General features: G+C 39.5%; 1 protein-coding gene across 2 annotated transcripts; it reads left to right on the top strand.

Moving 5' to 3' along the window:
* The first annotated feature begins 190 nt into the window (after positions 1 to 190).
* Positions 191 to 16,959, top strand: POLG2 (DNA polymerase gamma 2, accessory subunit). 2 transcript variants are annotated; one of them, XM_061144397.1, is made up of 8 exons: positions 191 to 875; positions 6,078 to 6,204; positions 6,318 to 6,423; positions 7,229 to 7,402; positions 8,815 to 8,955; positions 11,206 to 11,286; positions 14,860 to 14,960; positions 16,756 to 16,959. In XM_061144397.1, the coding sequence occupies exons 1-8, from the start codon at positions 314 to 316 to the stop codon at positions 16,919 to 16,921; spliced, it is 1,458 nt and encodes a 485-aa protein (XP_061000380.1). In that variant the 5' UTR covers positions 191 to 313; the 3' UTR covers positions 16,922 to 16,959. The 2 variants fall into 2 exon arrangements, with proteins under 2 accessions (XP_061000380.1, XP_061000381.1); XM_061144398.1 differs by having other exon boundaries at positions 15,106 to 16,959.
* Positions 16,960 to 17,031: the final 72 nt, after the last annotated feature.

Here is a 17,031-nt window from a genome sequence, read left to right as displayed (position 1 = left end):
ACAAAACCCACTGAAATGTTGTGAAGTAATTAGCCTTCAACTAAAAAAAAAAAAAAAGACAAAAAATAAAAAAAGAACAGCAGTCTGAAGGATCTAGACCTTGAGGAAAAAGGAATCCTGTATTCGCCTTGACGAAAGGGACGGGGCGGCGGCGGCCGGAACGCAGTGACGTACTTCCGTGGGAGGGACCGGTCCCAGCTCACGCTCACTTCCGTCGCACCTGCCCAGTTGGACCCCCGGGCTCGCACTGTTGTGGCGGTTTTTTGGGATCTGCTAGTTACTAGGAAACTCTGCTCTTTAACACCCGAGGGCGATGCGCTCTGCTCCAGCCATCAGAGCCTGCCAGAGAGTCTGCCGGTGCCTCTTGTCTGGGTTTCGGGGTCAAGTAGATGGGAGGCAGCCGGAGCAGTTGTCGGAAGGGACCGGCTCCTTCGTAGGGCCCGTGAGGTCGCAAGCGGAGCTACCCCGAAACGAGCCGAGAGAAGCCCCCGAGTCTGGTGGTGAGGGGAGTGAGGAGCTGGTAGCGATCTGTCAGAAGAGACGTTTCCTCAGTGGCACCAAGCAGCAGCTTAGCCGAGATTCTCTTCTGAACGGATGCCACCCCGGCCTTGGCCCCTTGGGCATAGAGTTGCGGAAGAACCTGGCGGCCGAATGGTGGTCCTCGGTGGTGGTGTTCAGGGAGCAGGTCTTCCCGGTAGACGCCCTCCATCGTGAACCAGGTCCTTCGCTGCCCGTGGACGATGGCTTCAGGTTAGTTTCTGCAGAAACGCTGCGCGAAATCTTGCAAGACAAAGAGCTGAGTAAGGAACAGCTAGTAGCATTTCTTGAGAACTTACTAAACACTTCTGGGAAACTACGGGAGAACCTTCTTCACGGTATGCTTCACGATTTCATGCTTCAAAATAGGTGTCGGGGTGGAAAGGCAATCTCGCTCGATTTCACGAATTGCAACTGGCCCTTTAGTCACGTGGAAAGGAAATTACCTGAATCTGTCTTCTTGACGTAGTTGGGTTTATTGACAGTCTTGCTACCTTGGAGACAACTGGTTCATGGGATCGTTATTGGTTCTTAAAGAATCTGGTTCAAGGATCTAGTAAAGCTGTCAGTTTCCCAAGGCAACCCTAGTATTTTGGGGTTCAATTGAGTAGTCCTAGAATTAGGACCTAAGTTAAATCGCGTGTTTGAATCATTGGTTCATTGTTACTAAAATACTAACAAGTATTTCCACAGTTACTCTTCTTTCTTTCTTTTTGTGTGTTTAGAAACACACAAAAGACTTATTAAGAGCTCGTTTTGGGATTTCCCCTGGTGGTCCAGTGGTTAAGACTCCAAGCTTCTAGTGCAAGGGTGTGGCTTTGATCCCGGGTCAGGGAACTAAGATCCCATATGCCTCATAGCCAAATTTTTAAAAAAAGAGCTCGTTTTTCCAGAGTAACAAGAAAATGCCCTCAGTTTTTCTTACGAAAACTTATCTGCATAATATGTTTGAAGAGCCGTTAAGGTAGTTTTTGAATTGGCAGAATAATAGGACTGATCAAGTTTTTAAGTGATTCTTTACTGAATACACAGAACTTAGTAGGGCATGGTATACCTTTAAAGTTAAATAGTACCTGATTGTAGAGATCCGGGGCGGGGGGAGGGGAATCAGGTTTTTTTTTTTAATAGGACAGACTTGGCTGCCACAGCATCTCATCTTTGCAACATGTTATCCTTGCCATTTTTTTTTCTTTTTTTTTCATTTATTTTTATTAGTTGGAGGTTAATTACAATATTGTAGTGATTTTTGCCATACATTGACATGAATCAGCCATGGATTTACACATATTGATTCTTTGGGTGTTATTTTTGTTCCAAGAATAGAACGTATTTTCAGCTATATTAATATTTCAAAATAAGGATTATGCTTTGATAAGTAGGTTTTATATAGTCCCTGATGCCCTCTGAAACCACAGTACTTTTTGCCTATGTAGACTTCTATACGATGTTTAAAAGAAAAAAAAAAAGAGAAAATTGTAAACTTAGCTGAATAGCTGCAAATAAAGAAGATGCTTCTTAGATTTTCTCTCAACACTGATATTTTTCTGTATTTTGTAAGACTGACACATGCAATTCTATGCTGGTTGCTTCTCTTCTGTGTTTGTTTGTACATAGATATAATCATATTACCATCTACCAAAGGGCTCCCGTCCTGATATATCAGCTGGTCTCCTAAGTATTCTCTAAAAATTATGGGTTCAATCCCGCCTCCAAATGCTTATTAAAAATATTTCAGATCTCCCATCTGCTTCCAAGACTATGGCTGGGAACTAAAGCTGCATAATATATCTTGAACACGTACCTCCTATGGGTAACTGCTACACTGCATATAGATAGAACTTCTGTTCATGTATGTGTTTTGGATTTTTAATTTTCCTATTTTGCTTTTTAAAATGAACATTCTGCAGATTTTCTGGAAAGTCATGGATTAAAATAATTACTAAACAAGGAAGGTAAAGAAAAGCATTTAAAACCCAGCAACGAGCGCAGAATGTTGGATGCTAACGTTTCTCTAAGAGGATCTCATCTTTGCAACATGTTATCCTTGCCATTTTTTTTTATTAAGCGGTACTAGGAAGTAATTTGAAATAACCAATGTCCATGGTCTCTGAAAATTAGTACCTATATTATAACCTTTTAAAGATTTCCTTAATAAAATAAGGCAAACTTAAACTGTTGAGTAAATCTGACAATTTTGATTTGAATTACTTTAATTATTCATGATGGTTTTACTTTGGGGAAGTTAAATCACTTTTCATTACCATGTCCCAAAACAAATCAATTTTTTCTTTCCCATGAGAAAATGAAACATAGCTGTCTTAGATTCATCAAAGTATTTATTGATGAGCCAGACATTCTCTTTAAGAAACTTAAATCCATGCACTTGCCTAATCTTTTGGTTGTTTAGTGCTTCTAGCTTTCAAGTACCAGTTTGCCATTTCTTTCTATGCCCCATGCCCTTGCCTTCTTTATTTCATGTGTGAACTATTGTGGTAGCCTCTGCGTATGAATACTTTGGCCACCTGATGCGAAGAGCTGACTCATTTGAAAAGACCCTGATGCTGGGAAAGATTGAAGGAGAGAGGAGAATGGGACGACAGAGGATAAGATGGTTGGATGGCATCACCGACTCAATGGACATGAGTTTGAGTAAACTGCGGGAGTTGGTGATGGACAGGGAGGCCTGGCGTGCTGCAGTCCATGAGGTCGCAAAGAGTCGGACGCGACTGAGGGACTGAACTGAATTGATCTAAGTATGAATGGTTTTTAAAAATTCTCAGCCATTATATCTCCAAAGAGGGCTACTGCCCTATTCTCTTCTATCCTGTGATTAATTACACATATGTTAGACTTCCCCCATCTTGTTAACAACTTTCTTGAACACACTGATCACATTTTAAAGTCTGGTCTGATAACTCAATTATGTCTGTTTCTAGTATCTGTGTTACTCTGGACTTTTGTTCATTTGGACTTTTCTCTTGATTTTCTAAGTAATTTGTGTGTTAATTATAGAGATAAATTGAGGCTCTGGGTGATGTTTTCTTCTATCTGTGGGCTAGCAGGTGGGGATTACTTTTGCTTTGGGCAGGCAGTTAGGGCATATTTATCCGGAAAGTTCATTGACAGCTTCGTTTTCACTTTACCCCTGGAAGGCAACCCTTTAGGTGTCCCTAGTGAAAGGCTGGGGTGTTGCCAGGGCCTCTCTTTCTTATGACCTTTGGACTACAATTTTTATACTTACCAGCCCCATACGATGTCAGTGTTTCAGCTTCTCAGCTCTGCTACTTCAGATTGGAAAAGCAACACTAAATGTTGCATTCACCTCTCTGCTGTTCCTTTTTTTCCAGATCTTGGACCCTCAGTCCTTACTGCCTTGATAGCTCTCTTGTGTCATTTTTTAAAGTTTCTTGGCCAAGCTTTTCTTGTCAACAAGCTTGCCAGTTATTACAGGAAGTGGAAATCTCAAGTAACTGTTGAATACAGTGTTATCTTTTAGTGGGATATAATCTAAGTGTAAGAAATCTTGAACTTTGATTTATTCTAAGTAGAAATGTTGGAATTATAGTTCTGCAACTATTTTACATGTATTTTGTGCATGCCTGCTCAGTTGTGTCCAACTCTGAGCAAATAGACCCATGGATAGATATATTAGGAACCAAGATTTTCACTGTAAGAAAAAAGATACAAAGCAGATAAGGATAAACTTTGTAATTTGAATTGACTATCAGTATGAACTTATTTTAAAAATACATATTTCCTAGCTTTCTTCATTGAAAAGGCCTAGAAACAATGACAATAGCAATGAGCACACCTAGAATCAAGTTTCTAAAAGGAACCAGTACTTGGAGAAATGGCTCATTCCAGGTCTGGGGCAGGGACAATATAAGGTGACTTTGGGACAGTTTATGGTGCTAGAAAGCAAAAAATTACTAGAAGACTAAGTGGTGTTGTTCAGTCGCTAAGTTGTGTCCGACTCTTTGCAACCTCATGGACTGCAGTGCACCAGGCTTCCCTGTCCTTCTCTGTCTCCCAAAATTTGCTCAGATTCATGTCCATTGAGTCAGTGATGCCATCCCACTATCTCACCATCCCCTTCTTCTTTTCCAGCATCAGGGTCTTTTTTATTGAGTCGGCTCTTCCCATCAGGTGGCCAAAGTATTGGAGCTTCAGCATCAGTACTTCCAATGAATATTTAGGGTTGATTTCCTTTAGGATTGACTGCTTTGATCTCCTTGCAGTCCAAGGGGCTCTCAAGAGTCTTCTCCAGCACCACAATCCAAAAGCATCAATTCTTTGGCACTCAGCCTTCTTTATGGTCCAACTCTGACATGCATGCATGACTACTGGAAAAACCATAGCTTTGACTATACTATACAGAACTTTGTTGGCAAAGTGATGTCTCTGCTTTTTAATTCACTGTCTAGGTATGTCATAGCTTTCCTTCCAAGGAGCAGGAGTGGGTTTATGCTAAAAGGACATAGATGCTGGCTTGAAGGAGATTCCCACTGGCCAAGTTTGGGACAAATTGAATATTAAAATAAATATTGATGGTAATGGATGAGAACACATTAAATAAAAATCTAATCCACAGTTAATGAAAAAATAAGGCTCTTGGTAGAAAGAGGAGTTGAAGAGAGTCTGTTTTAATAGGAGCTGTGCAATAAGTATAGAAGGAATGCCAGAATAGAAAAACTACCTTTGTGATCCTTGATGTAATAATTCAAGCAGGGGTCATCAGTGAATTCTAAAAGATTGGGTGGAAGATTTTTGGGGAAGATAGTGGGTAATGGATATTCACTGTCTTAACTAGTTAATCTAAATCTGGTTTCATTAGAAATGGGGTCATTTGATACTAGGTTCTTCCTATTAGGATTCCATAAGACATAACATATCAACTATGTAGAATTATTGCTAAAAATGATTAACCCAAATTAAATCATAAGGGAACATTCAGACAAGTCTAATTTGAGATTAATCTGTGACTGGCCTGTACTCAAATCAAAAGTCATTGTTATTAAAAGCAAAGTTGGAGAAGTCAGAGAAATAGTCTAGATTTAGAGTGATTTAAGAAATCTAATCAAAATGCAGAGCATTAACCTTAATTAGGGAGAAAAAGACAGTAATAAATGGCATTTGGGGTGACAGAAAATAAAATATTGATCATATGTTAGATGAAATCTTGACATGATTAATGGTGTGATAAAGGTGTACAGTGAATATTTTTAATTTTAGGAGGTGCCTGCTGAAATGTTTTGTGGTGAACAAAAAAAAAGAAATGTGGCAAAATATTTGCAGTTGGTGAATCTAGGTGAAGGATTTACAGATGTTTATTGTACTATTCTTTCAACTTTCTTGTAGGTTTGAAAATCTTCAAACTAAAAAGTTGGAGAGCACTACTTGAAATTAAGTGGTAATCAACTAAGATCTACTTTAGCTCCATGTTACTATACTTACTGCTGTGTTAGCATTATACTATTAATTTGTCTATAAATTGACTGAAATGATTGGGTTTATACAATGATTGATTTATTTTTTAACAGGTGCCTTGGAGCACTATGTTAGTTACCTGGATCTGATAAACAAGAGGCTGCCTTTTGGCCTTGCTCAGATTGGAGTGTGTTTTCACCCTGTTTCTGATACTAAGCAGACACCTGATGGTGTTAAAAGGTACACAGAAAATGGCAAATAACTTGGCCTTGTGTTTAAACAGTCACTTTCACTTTGGGATAGATTATATGATTTTCAAATAAATGACTATCTTATATTTCTGATATCCAAAGAATCGGTGAAAAGACTGAAGCTTCTCTGGTATGGTTTACTTCAGCAAGAACAGCAAGCCAGTGGCTTGATTTCTGGTTACGTCATCGACTCCTATGGTGGAGAAAGGTACTACAATAATTAACCTTTAATTTAATAATGAATAGACAAATTGTCTAAGTAAGAAGTAATACTTCTCTATAATAAATGAAATTTTATTTGATGTAGCTATGTTATATTTATGAGACAGCTATAAAAATTAACAAGTACATATGAAAAAACTCTTTGTAGTGATTTTCATTATTCTGTAAGACAGAGTTACTTTGGTAAAGTATTTGTTGATGTTTTGGTCAGAAACTTTTGTTCGTAAGACTTTAACAAAATAAAGCTCAAATTCTCTTACCTGGCATTCCTGACTGGTATAGAGTTTGACCCTTGCCCACTCTTATAGCTTTAGCTTTTCCTCCCAACCTCCAAGAACTCTCCATATTAGTCAAATGGTCCTATAATTTACAGTCAGGTTTCAATGTAAGCCTAAGAGAGAAAAGCTGAAGTAAGCATTTTTGTCTTGCCGTTGTCTTATTACTCTAACTCTTAGAATCTCCAAATACTCACCTAAACTAAATGAAATGATCACAAATACTCAGGCTGCTTATGGAAGGATGAGAATGGTATGTGATACTTTTTTCTGTATCTAAGTTCATGGTTCCTTCCCTTCTTTTTAATTGACCACAGAAAGGCTAGATAGCATCCACAGTTATTCTCTGTAATTCTTTCAGATTAAAAAACAGTATTTTTAGCAGTATATACACTCATATTTAATTAAACTTAACAGTTCTTATATGGAACTTGACCCATTTCATTCAGTTGCTGTAGGCAACTTTACTTTTAATGTTTATTTTAATAAGTTAATAAGACAAACTTTGCTTTCCAGTTTGCTGTGAGTCCATCTAACTTCAGCAGTGGAGATTGTCAGGATGAAGCAGGCCGAAAAGGAAACAAACTTTACTACAATTTTCCCTGGGGAAAGGAGCCAATAGAAACCCTGTGGAATCTAGGAGATCATGAACTTTTACACACGTATCCTGGAAGTGTGGCTCAATTGCACGTATGTTTTCCCTTGTGCTCCTGTGTCTCCTTTACCCAGATTCTCTCACCATGAACATTTTTTTTTTTTCCCATGAACATTTTTAAGATGTACTTTATAAAAAAACCACTGACTTGTACATTTTATTATTTTTTTTAATCTTATTTATTAATTTTCGGCTGTGACAGGTCTTAGTTGTGGTGCACAGACTTAGTTGCCCCACGGTGTGTAGCATCTTAGTCCCCAGACAGGGGTCGAACCCTGGTCCCCTGCATTAGAAGGCAGATTCTTAACCACTGGACTACCCTGTGATCATTTCTGAACCATTTGAGAATTAACTGTAGGCATGGTGGCTGGCCCAATACTTCTTAATATGTTAGTATACATTTCTCAAGTATTACAAGGACTCACCTATGTAACTGCCGTGCAGTCATTTTGATCAGGAAAGTAACAGTAATCTGCTATTACTGCCAAATCCACAGAACCCTTCAAATGTGACCAGTTATTCCAATCTGCCCTTTATAGGTCCAGGATCCAATCTAGGATCTTGTATTTCAAGTAGTTGTCATGTGTTCTTGCTGCTGCTACTGCTGCTAAGTCGCTTCAGTCGTATCCGACTCTGTGTGACCCCATAGACGGCAGCCCACCAGGCTCCACCGTCCCTGGGATTCTCTAGGCAAGAACACTGGAGTGGGTTGCCATTTCCTTCTCCAATGCATGAAAGTGAAAAGTGAAAGTGAAGTCACTCAGTCGTGTCCGACTCTTCGCGACACCATGGACTGCAGCCTACCAGGCTCCTCCGTCCATGGGATTTTCCAGACAAGAGTACTGGAGTGGGGTGCCATTGCCTTCTCCGGTCATGTGTTCTTAGTCCCCTTCAGATGAACAATTTCTTTTGTCTTTCCTTGTCTTTCATGACCTTGACATTTTTGAAGAGTACAGGCCAGTTGCTCTGTAGAACGTCCCCTGGTTGAAGTTTCCTTCATGTGTTTTTTTGCTAGGCATGCCACAGCAATGGTGCTACCCTCTCCTCAGGGCATCATGTCAGGAGGCATGTGATAGCAGTTTGTTACTGGTGATAGTAACTTTTATCACTTGATTAAGATGATCCTACCAGGTTTCTCCATTGTAAAGCTGATAAGTATTTTGAGGTTATTCATTGACAAGTAATTAATAAGTCTTTTGTGGGCAGATAATTTATGTAAAAATAACCTGTTTCTCACCAAATTTTGCTGCTGGTGTTACAGCATCGTTCTTGCCCAAATCAGTGATTACTGTGAGGGTTGCCAAAATGATAACTTTTAAATTTTTTTCATCATTCTGTCTAGGTTGATTGATCAGTTTGTATTATGATTCTGTAAGTCTAAAATATGATTTTAGGAGGTGTTATTCTGCTGAATAATGCTTTATTTTTGTTGTACTTTTCTATTGAGGGCCGAGACGGGCGGAAAAACGTGGTTCCTTCTGTTTTATCTATAAATGGAGATCTAGACCGAGGCATGCTGGCCTACCTCTATGATTCTTTCCAGCTAACAGAGAACTCCTTTACAAGAAAGAAAGATCTTCATAGAAAGGTATTTTGATATTTCAGAGACAGCCTTGGGAAGTTAAAAATACAGGTTTCTCCCCTCTTTTTTATGTTAGCGTACTTGGTTTCTAACATAAACTCTGAATAATTATTTTTTTAGTGCAAGTATTTGAAATATTTTTCAGGTTTCTTCGAGAATGTGGCCACAGGAATAATAAGCAGGTTCTTGCAGAATTAGAGCCAGGAATCCCTACTGGGTAACCCCAAAGGTGTTTCTCTTTGATCTTGGGCAGCTAGACAGCTCTCTCTGACTCTCAGCCCCTGAGCCTTTTCACTGATGGCTTCCACTTACATCAGAAGCAGAATGTTAAATAGGAGTAAGACAGACCAGCCAAACTTGTGGTGTTGACCTCTCAGCTTCTGGTCTGACCCCAAGTGGCTGGTCACTGGATCACAGGAGCAAGCCATGGGTCTGGGTCAAGGGAACGGCTTATTTTAGGATGTGCAGTTTTAGCATTCTTACGGGCTCAAAATCCAGAGAGACAGGAGGGGTTGCAGTTGTAGGAGAGAAATGAAATGCCTAATGGAGCAAAATTTTGGAAGAAATAAGAAGGATTAAGACAGATCAAGAATACATGTTGGTGAGGGGGTTGTCTTGAAAGGGTTATTTTAAACAGCAGGGAGGAAAAACAATAGTATAAATAGGCAGCCGGGACTGTTTGGCCCTTGAAGGAAGCTTTACTCACATCCTTTGTTTTCTTGGGGAATTCAGAAGCAAGATTGTTAGCTTAAAATGTGGAGGAGTAGGGGTTTAAGTGGCAAGAGTTTAGAATAGTCCTGTTCCCCTCAACTGTGACAGGGAGCTGCTCCAAATCAAAAGTTTTAACATGTTGAGTGCTCACCTGGCGTCAGACACCACGAGCTTGTAGCTCCACTCTGCACAGTTAGTGATTTATTAATGCAGTGTTCATTTAGTCTGATGTGGCCCTTCTGGGAGTTGGGATTTATGGGGCATGTGTGGCAAACAAACAAGGGCGATCCCTTCTTTCTCTTATACCCCACTTCCAAACCATCAGCAAAACCTCTCTGACTCTGTCTCCAACATATATCCTGAATCTGACCTTTTCTTACCACCTCCCCTGCTTGAATTCTGATCTAAGCCACCATCATCCCCACCTCTCTGCACCAAGTGGCCCTTTTGAACAGTACATGTTACTCAGTTCTTCTGCTTTAAACCCTCCAGTAAGCTCCTCTTCTTACTCAGGGGAAAAGCTCAAGCCCCTTAAAATGTTTTACAAAACGTTTTTCTTTTTGCCCTCGAACTCGTCTCTACGTTACTCAGTCTGCTCGAGCAACGCAGACATCATTGTTGTTTCTAGAACCTGCCAGGTGTCCCCCAGAGCCATGTCATTAGTTCTTCCCTTTGTCTGAGTGCTCTTCCTCCAAACACACAAGTCTTGCCCCTCAATCCACTTTCAAATCTTTGCTCAATTGTCACCTCAGAGAAGAAACTTTGTCTTATCACCTCATTTAAAATTGCAAACAGCCCTCCCCTAGCCCACCCCTTGCCAACACATATCTTCTTTCTTTCTTTTTTTTTTTCAAGCACTTACTACCTTCAAATATAGAGTTTCCCTGGTAGCTCAGACGGTAAAGTGTCTGCCTACATGCGAGAGACCCGGGTTCGATACCTGGGTCGGGAAGGTCCCCTGGAGAAGGAAATGGTAGCCCACTCCAGTACACTTGCCTGGAAAATCCCATGGACAGGGGAGCCTGGTAGGCTGCAGTCCATGGGGTCATAAAGAGTCGGACACGACTGAGTGACTTCACTTTCTTTTCCTTTCCTACCTTCAAATATATTACTTTCTTATTTTGTTATCTTCTCCCCATTGTGAGGGACAGGGATTTTTGTCCCCACCACCTAGAACTGTTTCTCGAGCCAAGTGTTGAATGGCTGAATGAATGTGTAGAGCGATGGGTTTTGGCAGGAGAAAGTGCAAGTGATAAGGTACATGGCACAGGCTGGGTAGTGAAGGCAGTGATTCCAGGAAAGGGCATTTTGACTGAGGGAAAATGGAGTTGTCAGGAGAGAGGAGAGTATCAAGTGAATGTATTTCTGCTTAATGCCTAAGTGGAGAAATCTATGGCATCTGAATGCAGATGACTGATGCATCTTTACATGACTTTTTATGACCTCAGCAGGCTTCCATTTTCACACAGAAAATTTCAGCTGTTTAAGAAGCTTCATGTTTGTTAGTGCTTGTCCTTTTTATCCCTGCTCTTTAAATTGTTTTAGGTGCTTAAACTTCACCCTTGTTTGGCCCCTATTAAAGTTGCTTTGGATGTGGGACGAGGCCCAACAGTGGAACTAAGACAGGTGGGTTAAATAAGCTTTAATGTCTTGATTTCAACTATAACCTTTATTCCAAGTAAGTAAGTAGTTTGCCATCTAAGTTTTATTTTATTCGTTAAAATTTTTTTAAACTAAATAATGAACTGTGGATAAATACTGTGATTAATTAATGCAATTTGAAATATAGCATACTAAAGAAACTGAATACACTTGCGTGGATTTTGCTGTTAATGTCATGCTTAGTCATAATTGCATTTTTTTAATGAGTATGCATAATTTTGGTGATCAAAATATTTGTATAGAAGTCTAGTGAATAATTTCTTACCTCTTCTCTTTTTAACACTTTTTTTAAAAATTGGAGGATAATTGTTTTACAGTGTTGTGTTGGATTCTGCCATACAACAGCTCGAATCAGCCATAATTATATGCATAGCCCCCTGCTCTTGAACCTCGCTCCACTTTCCCATCCCCCCTCTAGACCATCACAGAGCCCCGGGTTGGGCTCTTGTGGTATATAGCAGCTTCCCGCTAGCTAGCTATTTTACACAGGATAGTGTTGTATATGGGCTTCCCTGGTAGCTCAGCTGGTAAAGACTCCACCTGTAGTACAAGAGACCCTGGTTCGATTCCTGGGTTGGGAAGATCCCCTGGAGAAGGGATAGGCTACCCATTCCAGTATTCTTGGGCTTCCCTGGTGACTCAGATGGTAAAGAATTTACCCGCAATGCGGGAGACCTGGGTTTGATCCCTGGGTTGGGGAGATCCCTGGAGGAGGGCATGGCAACCCACTCTAGTATTCTTTCTTGCCTGGAGAACTCCTGTGGACGGAGGAGCCTGGCGGGCTACAGTCCGTGGGGTCTCAAAGAGTCGGACACGACTGAGCGACTCAGCACAGCACAGTGTCATATATGTCAACGCTACTTTCTCAGTTGGTCCTACGCTTGCCTTCCCTCACTGTGTCCACAAGTCTGTTCTCTGTATCTGCATCTCCGTTCCTTCCCTGCAAATAGGTTCATCAGTGCTATTTTCCTAGATTCCATATATATGCATTAATACACAATATTTGTTTTTCTGACTTCACTCTGTGTAACAGGCTCTAGGTTCATCCACCTCACTAGAACTGACTCAAATCCATTCCTTTTTACGGCTGAATAATATTCCATTGTGTATATGTACCACATCTTCTCCATCCATTCATCTGTCAGTGGACATCTAGGTTACTTCATGCCCTAGCTTTTGTAAATAGTGCTGCAATGAACATTGAGTTACATGTGTCTTTGAATTGTGGTTTTCTCAGGGTATACCCCAGTAGTGGGACTGCTGGGTCATGTGGTAGTTTTATAAGGAATCTCCATAGTGTTCTCCATAGTGGCTGTATCAGTTAACAGTCTCAGCAACAGTACGAGAGGGTTGCCTTTTCTCCCTGTCCTCTCCAGCCTTTATTGTTTGTAGATCTTTTTTAATATGGCCATTCTGACTGGAGTGAGGTGATCTTTCATTGTAGTTTCAATTTGCATTTCCCTAATACTGAATGATGTTAAGCATCTTTTCATGTGTTTATTGGCCAACTTAACATTTTGATACTTGTTGGTATCAGCACACGCTCTAGATTTGCAATCTTATTTTATTTTTCTAATATATCTGGTCAAATTAAATACTCTTTAAAAAAGCCAGGGCCCCTTCAGCAGTCATTTCTGTCTGGGTGACTCAGACCATCCAGGACTGAGTGAGGACTCTTGAAAGATTAACGGGCTTTCTCGAGCTCTTGGGGAGGGTCTGGAAAGGTGGTGATAATGACCTCAGGGAAAGGGAAAGAGAATGGCTTGATTTCCACATTTGTCCCCAGGATTGAGGAAGACTTCCCAAACACCCCAGAAGGTACTGAGTTCTTAGGGAGTTGTTTTGGTTTTTTTTTTTTTGCTTGAAGGACAAAGAAGAACTCTGCCTCTTAGATTTTCATTATTACCATTGCAGGCCCTTTTCTGTTTTATTTTTAAGAATAATAGTATTACTTTGTGCCTCGGGTGTTTTACCAAACGAATAGTATCCTGTTCTGTTTTTAATTTTTTTCCTCAGCTTTATGACAGAGAGAATCCTCATGCCTGTAACTTTCTGGACTATGGAAAAGGTTTTGTGGGTTATTTTTACAGGGATCAGATTCTGGGATAAAATGAACATGTAGCCTTGATTTCACTATATCAGTTAGACTGCTTTCCAAACTGGCTGCGCCTGTTTGTGGACTCGTCTGTGGCGTGAGGACTCTGATTTCCTCATGTCTGCACCTGGGCTTAATCATGCTGAGAGCTTTTTCTTTCCTTTTCCACCTTCTGTTAGGAAGAGGTCATTTTCTGCTGGCAACCACTAACTTACTAAAATTCATATTAGCCTTTTTCCTGTTACTTTCCAAGGTTTATTAATATCTATATTTTCATTTGTCCCCAAAATACTGTGTACCTTAACACCGGTTTTGCTCTGGTCTTTTCCCTGGGAGCTTGCTAGAAATGCAAATTCTTGCCAAACCTGCTGAATCAGAAACTCTGGGGTGAGGCTGAGCCATCTGTGTTTTGCAAGCCCTCCAGGTGTTACTGATGCTAGCGCAAGCACATGCTCTCACGTGACCCTTCCACTCACCATTACCCTCCCCTCCCCACCAGGGACATTTGGTAAAGTTTGGGGACAATTTCGGTTGTCACAAGGTGAGGAAGAGTGCTCCAGGCATCTGATGAAAGCCAGGGATACTGGTAAACATCCTGTGTCAGCAGCACCAGTGAGGAAAATCTCGCTTTAGGGTTTTTAGTTCTGGATTGTTACGAGCATTTAAAATTTTTCTTTCTTTCTTTTTTTTTTTTTTTTTGCATCACTATTTTTAAGAAAACAGTAAACTATCATTTACTCATTATTATTTCTGTATTTTCCATCAGACTTTTGTCTCCAGCAGTCCACTGATGCTAATCAATCATTCTCTGTTCCTGAAACATTTTCTTTAGTTGGTTTCAGGAATACCACTTTCCTAGTTTTCTTCATACTTTTCTGGCTTCTTCTTACTTTTCTTTGATGTCTCTTCTCTTCAGTCTTCAAGTCTCAGATGAGTTAACATAACCCTATGGACTTAACTGCTTTTTTTCTGATAGAATCTGTATTGCTTTTGTGTTTTGAGTGATGATAATAATAAAAATTCTTTTATTTAATATAAAAATGTCAGAGATTTGCATTTAGTATTCATGGCTCAGACTGTAAAGAGTCTACCTGCAATGCAGGAGACCTGGGTTCGATCCCTGGGTTGGGAAGATCCCTGGGGAAGGGAATGGCGACTCCCTCCAGTATTCTTGCCTAGAGAACTCCATAGACAGAGAAGCCTGGCCGGCTATGGTCTGTGCCATCTCAAAGAGTCAGACACGACTAAACAACTAACACGCTTTGCAGTGTATAAGTTCTTAAGAAATATACAGTTTATAAGTACAACAATATTGTGTAATTAAAGGGATTTATGCCCATTTTAAAGATTGAAAAAGATGGTTGGTGGTTTCATAAAATTAGAGTAATACTTCTAGCTACTTTTCTCTGTTTCATATTCAAAGTTTTTGTATTTTTCCTCAGGTTTGTCAAGGGCTATTTAATGAATTACTAGAGAATGGAATTTCTGTGTGGCCTGGTTATTTGGAAACTGTGCAGTCTTCACTGGAACAACTTTATTCAAAGTGAGAATTATCTTTTTGGTTGCTAAAAAAAATTGTATTTATTCAGAGTTTTTGAGTATCTGATGTTTCTTTATGAGTAACAAACCTCTTCTGAATATGTATATATAATGTAATTTAAAATTATTCCTAACTCTTCTGTTTACAGAACCACATACCCTTAGTTAATTGCTACAGCAGGAAACAGTACTCATCAGGTATATTTAACCATGTGCTACATGAAACCTTAAGACTCCTACCATGAAGGAGGACTATGTGTCCCTGAGGTTTTCAGTTTATCAGGAATGGAATTACTCCTAATAGATGCAGTTGTTGAATGAGGACTGTGGGAACCTGAGTGGAGTGCCTTTTTCTTGCTGGTTCTTACGGTTCATTCTCAGGCTGAGTGGAAGGTAATTTCATTCCAGAGAACAGAGAACTGGTTTTCTCAGTTGATCGGTGCCTCTGTTTACCTGATTACTTAAGACTGAAACCTGGATATTGTCCTTCACACATCCCTCTTCTTACTGTCCGCGCCCAGTCCATCCCTGACTCTTGTCTTCCTCCTAAATGTGTCTCACGTCCACATCTCCCCATCTTCACTGCCCCTACTCAAGTTAAGGTTACTAGTATCTCTTGGCTGAATTATTGAACTAATCTCCTAATCGATCTCCCTGTCTCTAGTCTTAGCTTTGCTATTTCCAGTGACTTCTATTTTTCAATAAAACAGTTCATTCCCCTTACTTTGGGTTTATTTTGTTATTTTTTTAGCTTTTTGTGACAAATACATATCTTTTAGGTGATAAGTTGTGAAGCTTAGTGTCTTATTCCTCAGTTCTCTAGTAACTTGTTAAATATACCTTTCAGGTGATGGCAGAAGTAAAACAGGTTTCTATAGATAGAACAACTGATGGTTTTATCACACATAAAATGAAGTAGTAGTACTTAAACCTTCCAATGTTCTCAGATCTAAAATCTTACCCTTTGAGTCTTAAGGACACTCTCAAGTTACATTTGTTCTTTACATAGTAAAGGCTTTATGTCTCAGGATATTTATTTTCTTTGTCCCAGAATATGTCCATCCAGATATATATTAAGCACCTACTATATTTTATGTACTTTGATACAGCAACAAGCAAGAGAACAAAGTTTCCTGTTCTTGTGATGCTTACATTGTAGTGGGCTAGAGTAGACAATAGACAAGTAAGTAGATAAATAAGATAATTTCTGGTGGAGTCCTACAAAGAAGAGAAATATTAATGACCTAGTGTGTGACTGGGTAAGCAAAAAGAAGGCCAGTGTGGAATATATTCAGTTATTGCTAAACTAGAAACTGTAAGCTAGCATACTAAGTTATATATTAAACATGGGTTCTGGTATCATTTGTTGTGCACTGGGTCTTAATATTATAGTAGTCGTGTAAGAGAGTTGGGTCTAAAATAATTTTCTTGGATTGTAGCCACATACCAAAAGCCGAGGTTATTCTGAGGTTCATACATAATAGCATACCAAATGATGTGTTGAGATGCCGATATTTCTTTCTTCTTTTTCTTTTAATGACTGTTTATTTCTTATGTTTTATTTTCTTTTATGGCTTCCAAGCTATTACAATAAGTCAGAAATTTTCTGAAGATTTTACTTTGAAAATGATTCAGAAACTTGAGAAAACTGTTTTTGGGTTTAGCTCTCAAGCACTGCCTTTGAGTTTTGTGGCTCTGGAAAGTGACATTGATTCCAGAGTAATTAATGCTGGTAATGTAGTGAATTTCCAATTTATGTTTGTGCTCATATGTTTTGGTTAACTACTTTTTTTTCTTAGATATGATGAAATGAGTATCCTCTTCACAGTGTTGATTACTGAAGCTACTTTGGAGAATGGATTAATACATTTGAGAAGTAGAGACACTACAATGAAGGAAATGATGCATATATCCAAAGTAAAAGACTTTCTAACTAAATATATATCATCAGCTAAGAATGTATAGATTTTAATATTTGTATAATAAATATTCACCTTTCCTAAGTTGGTTGTCTCATTTAACTTTGTTGTTGTTGAACCCTTTTGCACTTAAGAAGTAGATGTCTTTAGTGCTTT

This window comes from Dama dama, chromosome 5 (genome assembly GCF_033118175.1).
Source record: "Dama dama isolate Ldn47 chromosome 5, ASM3311817v1, whole genome shotgun sequence".
In the NCBI taxonomy this organism is placed as follows: domain Eukaryota; kingdom Metazoa; phylum Chordata; class Mammalia; order Artiodactyla; family Cervidae; genus Dama; species Dama dama.
Note: the sequence above shows the minus strand (reverse complement) of the source record. Positions and strands in the feature narration are given on the sequence as shown.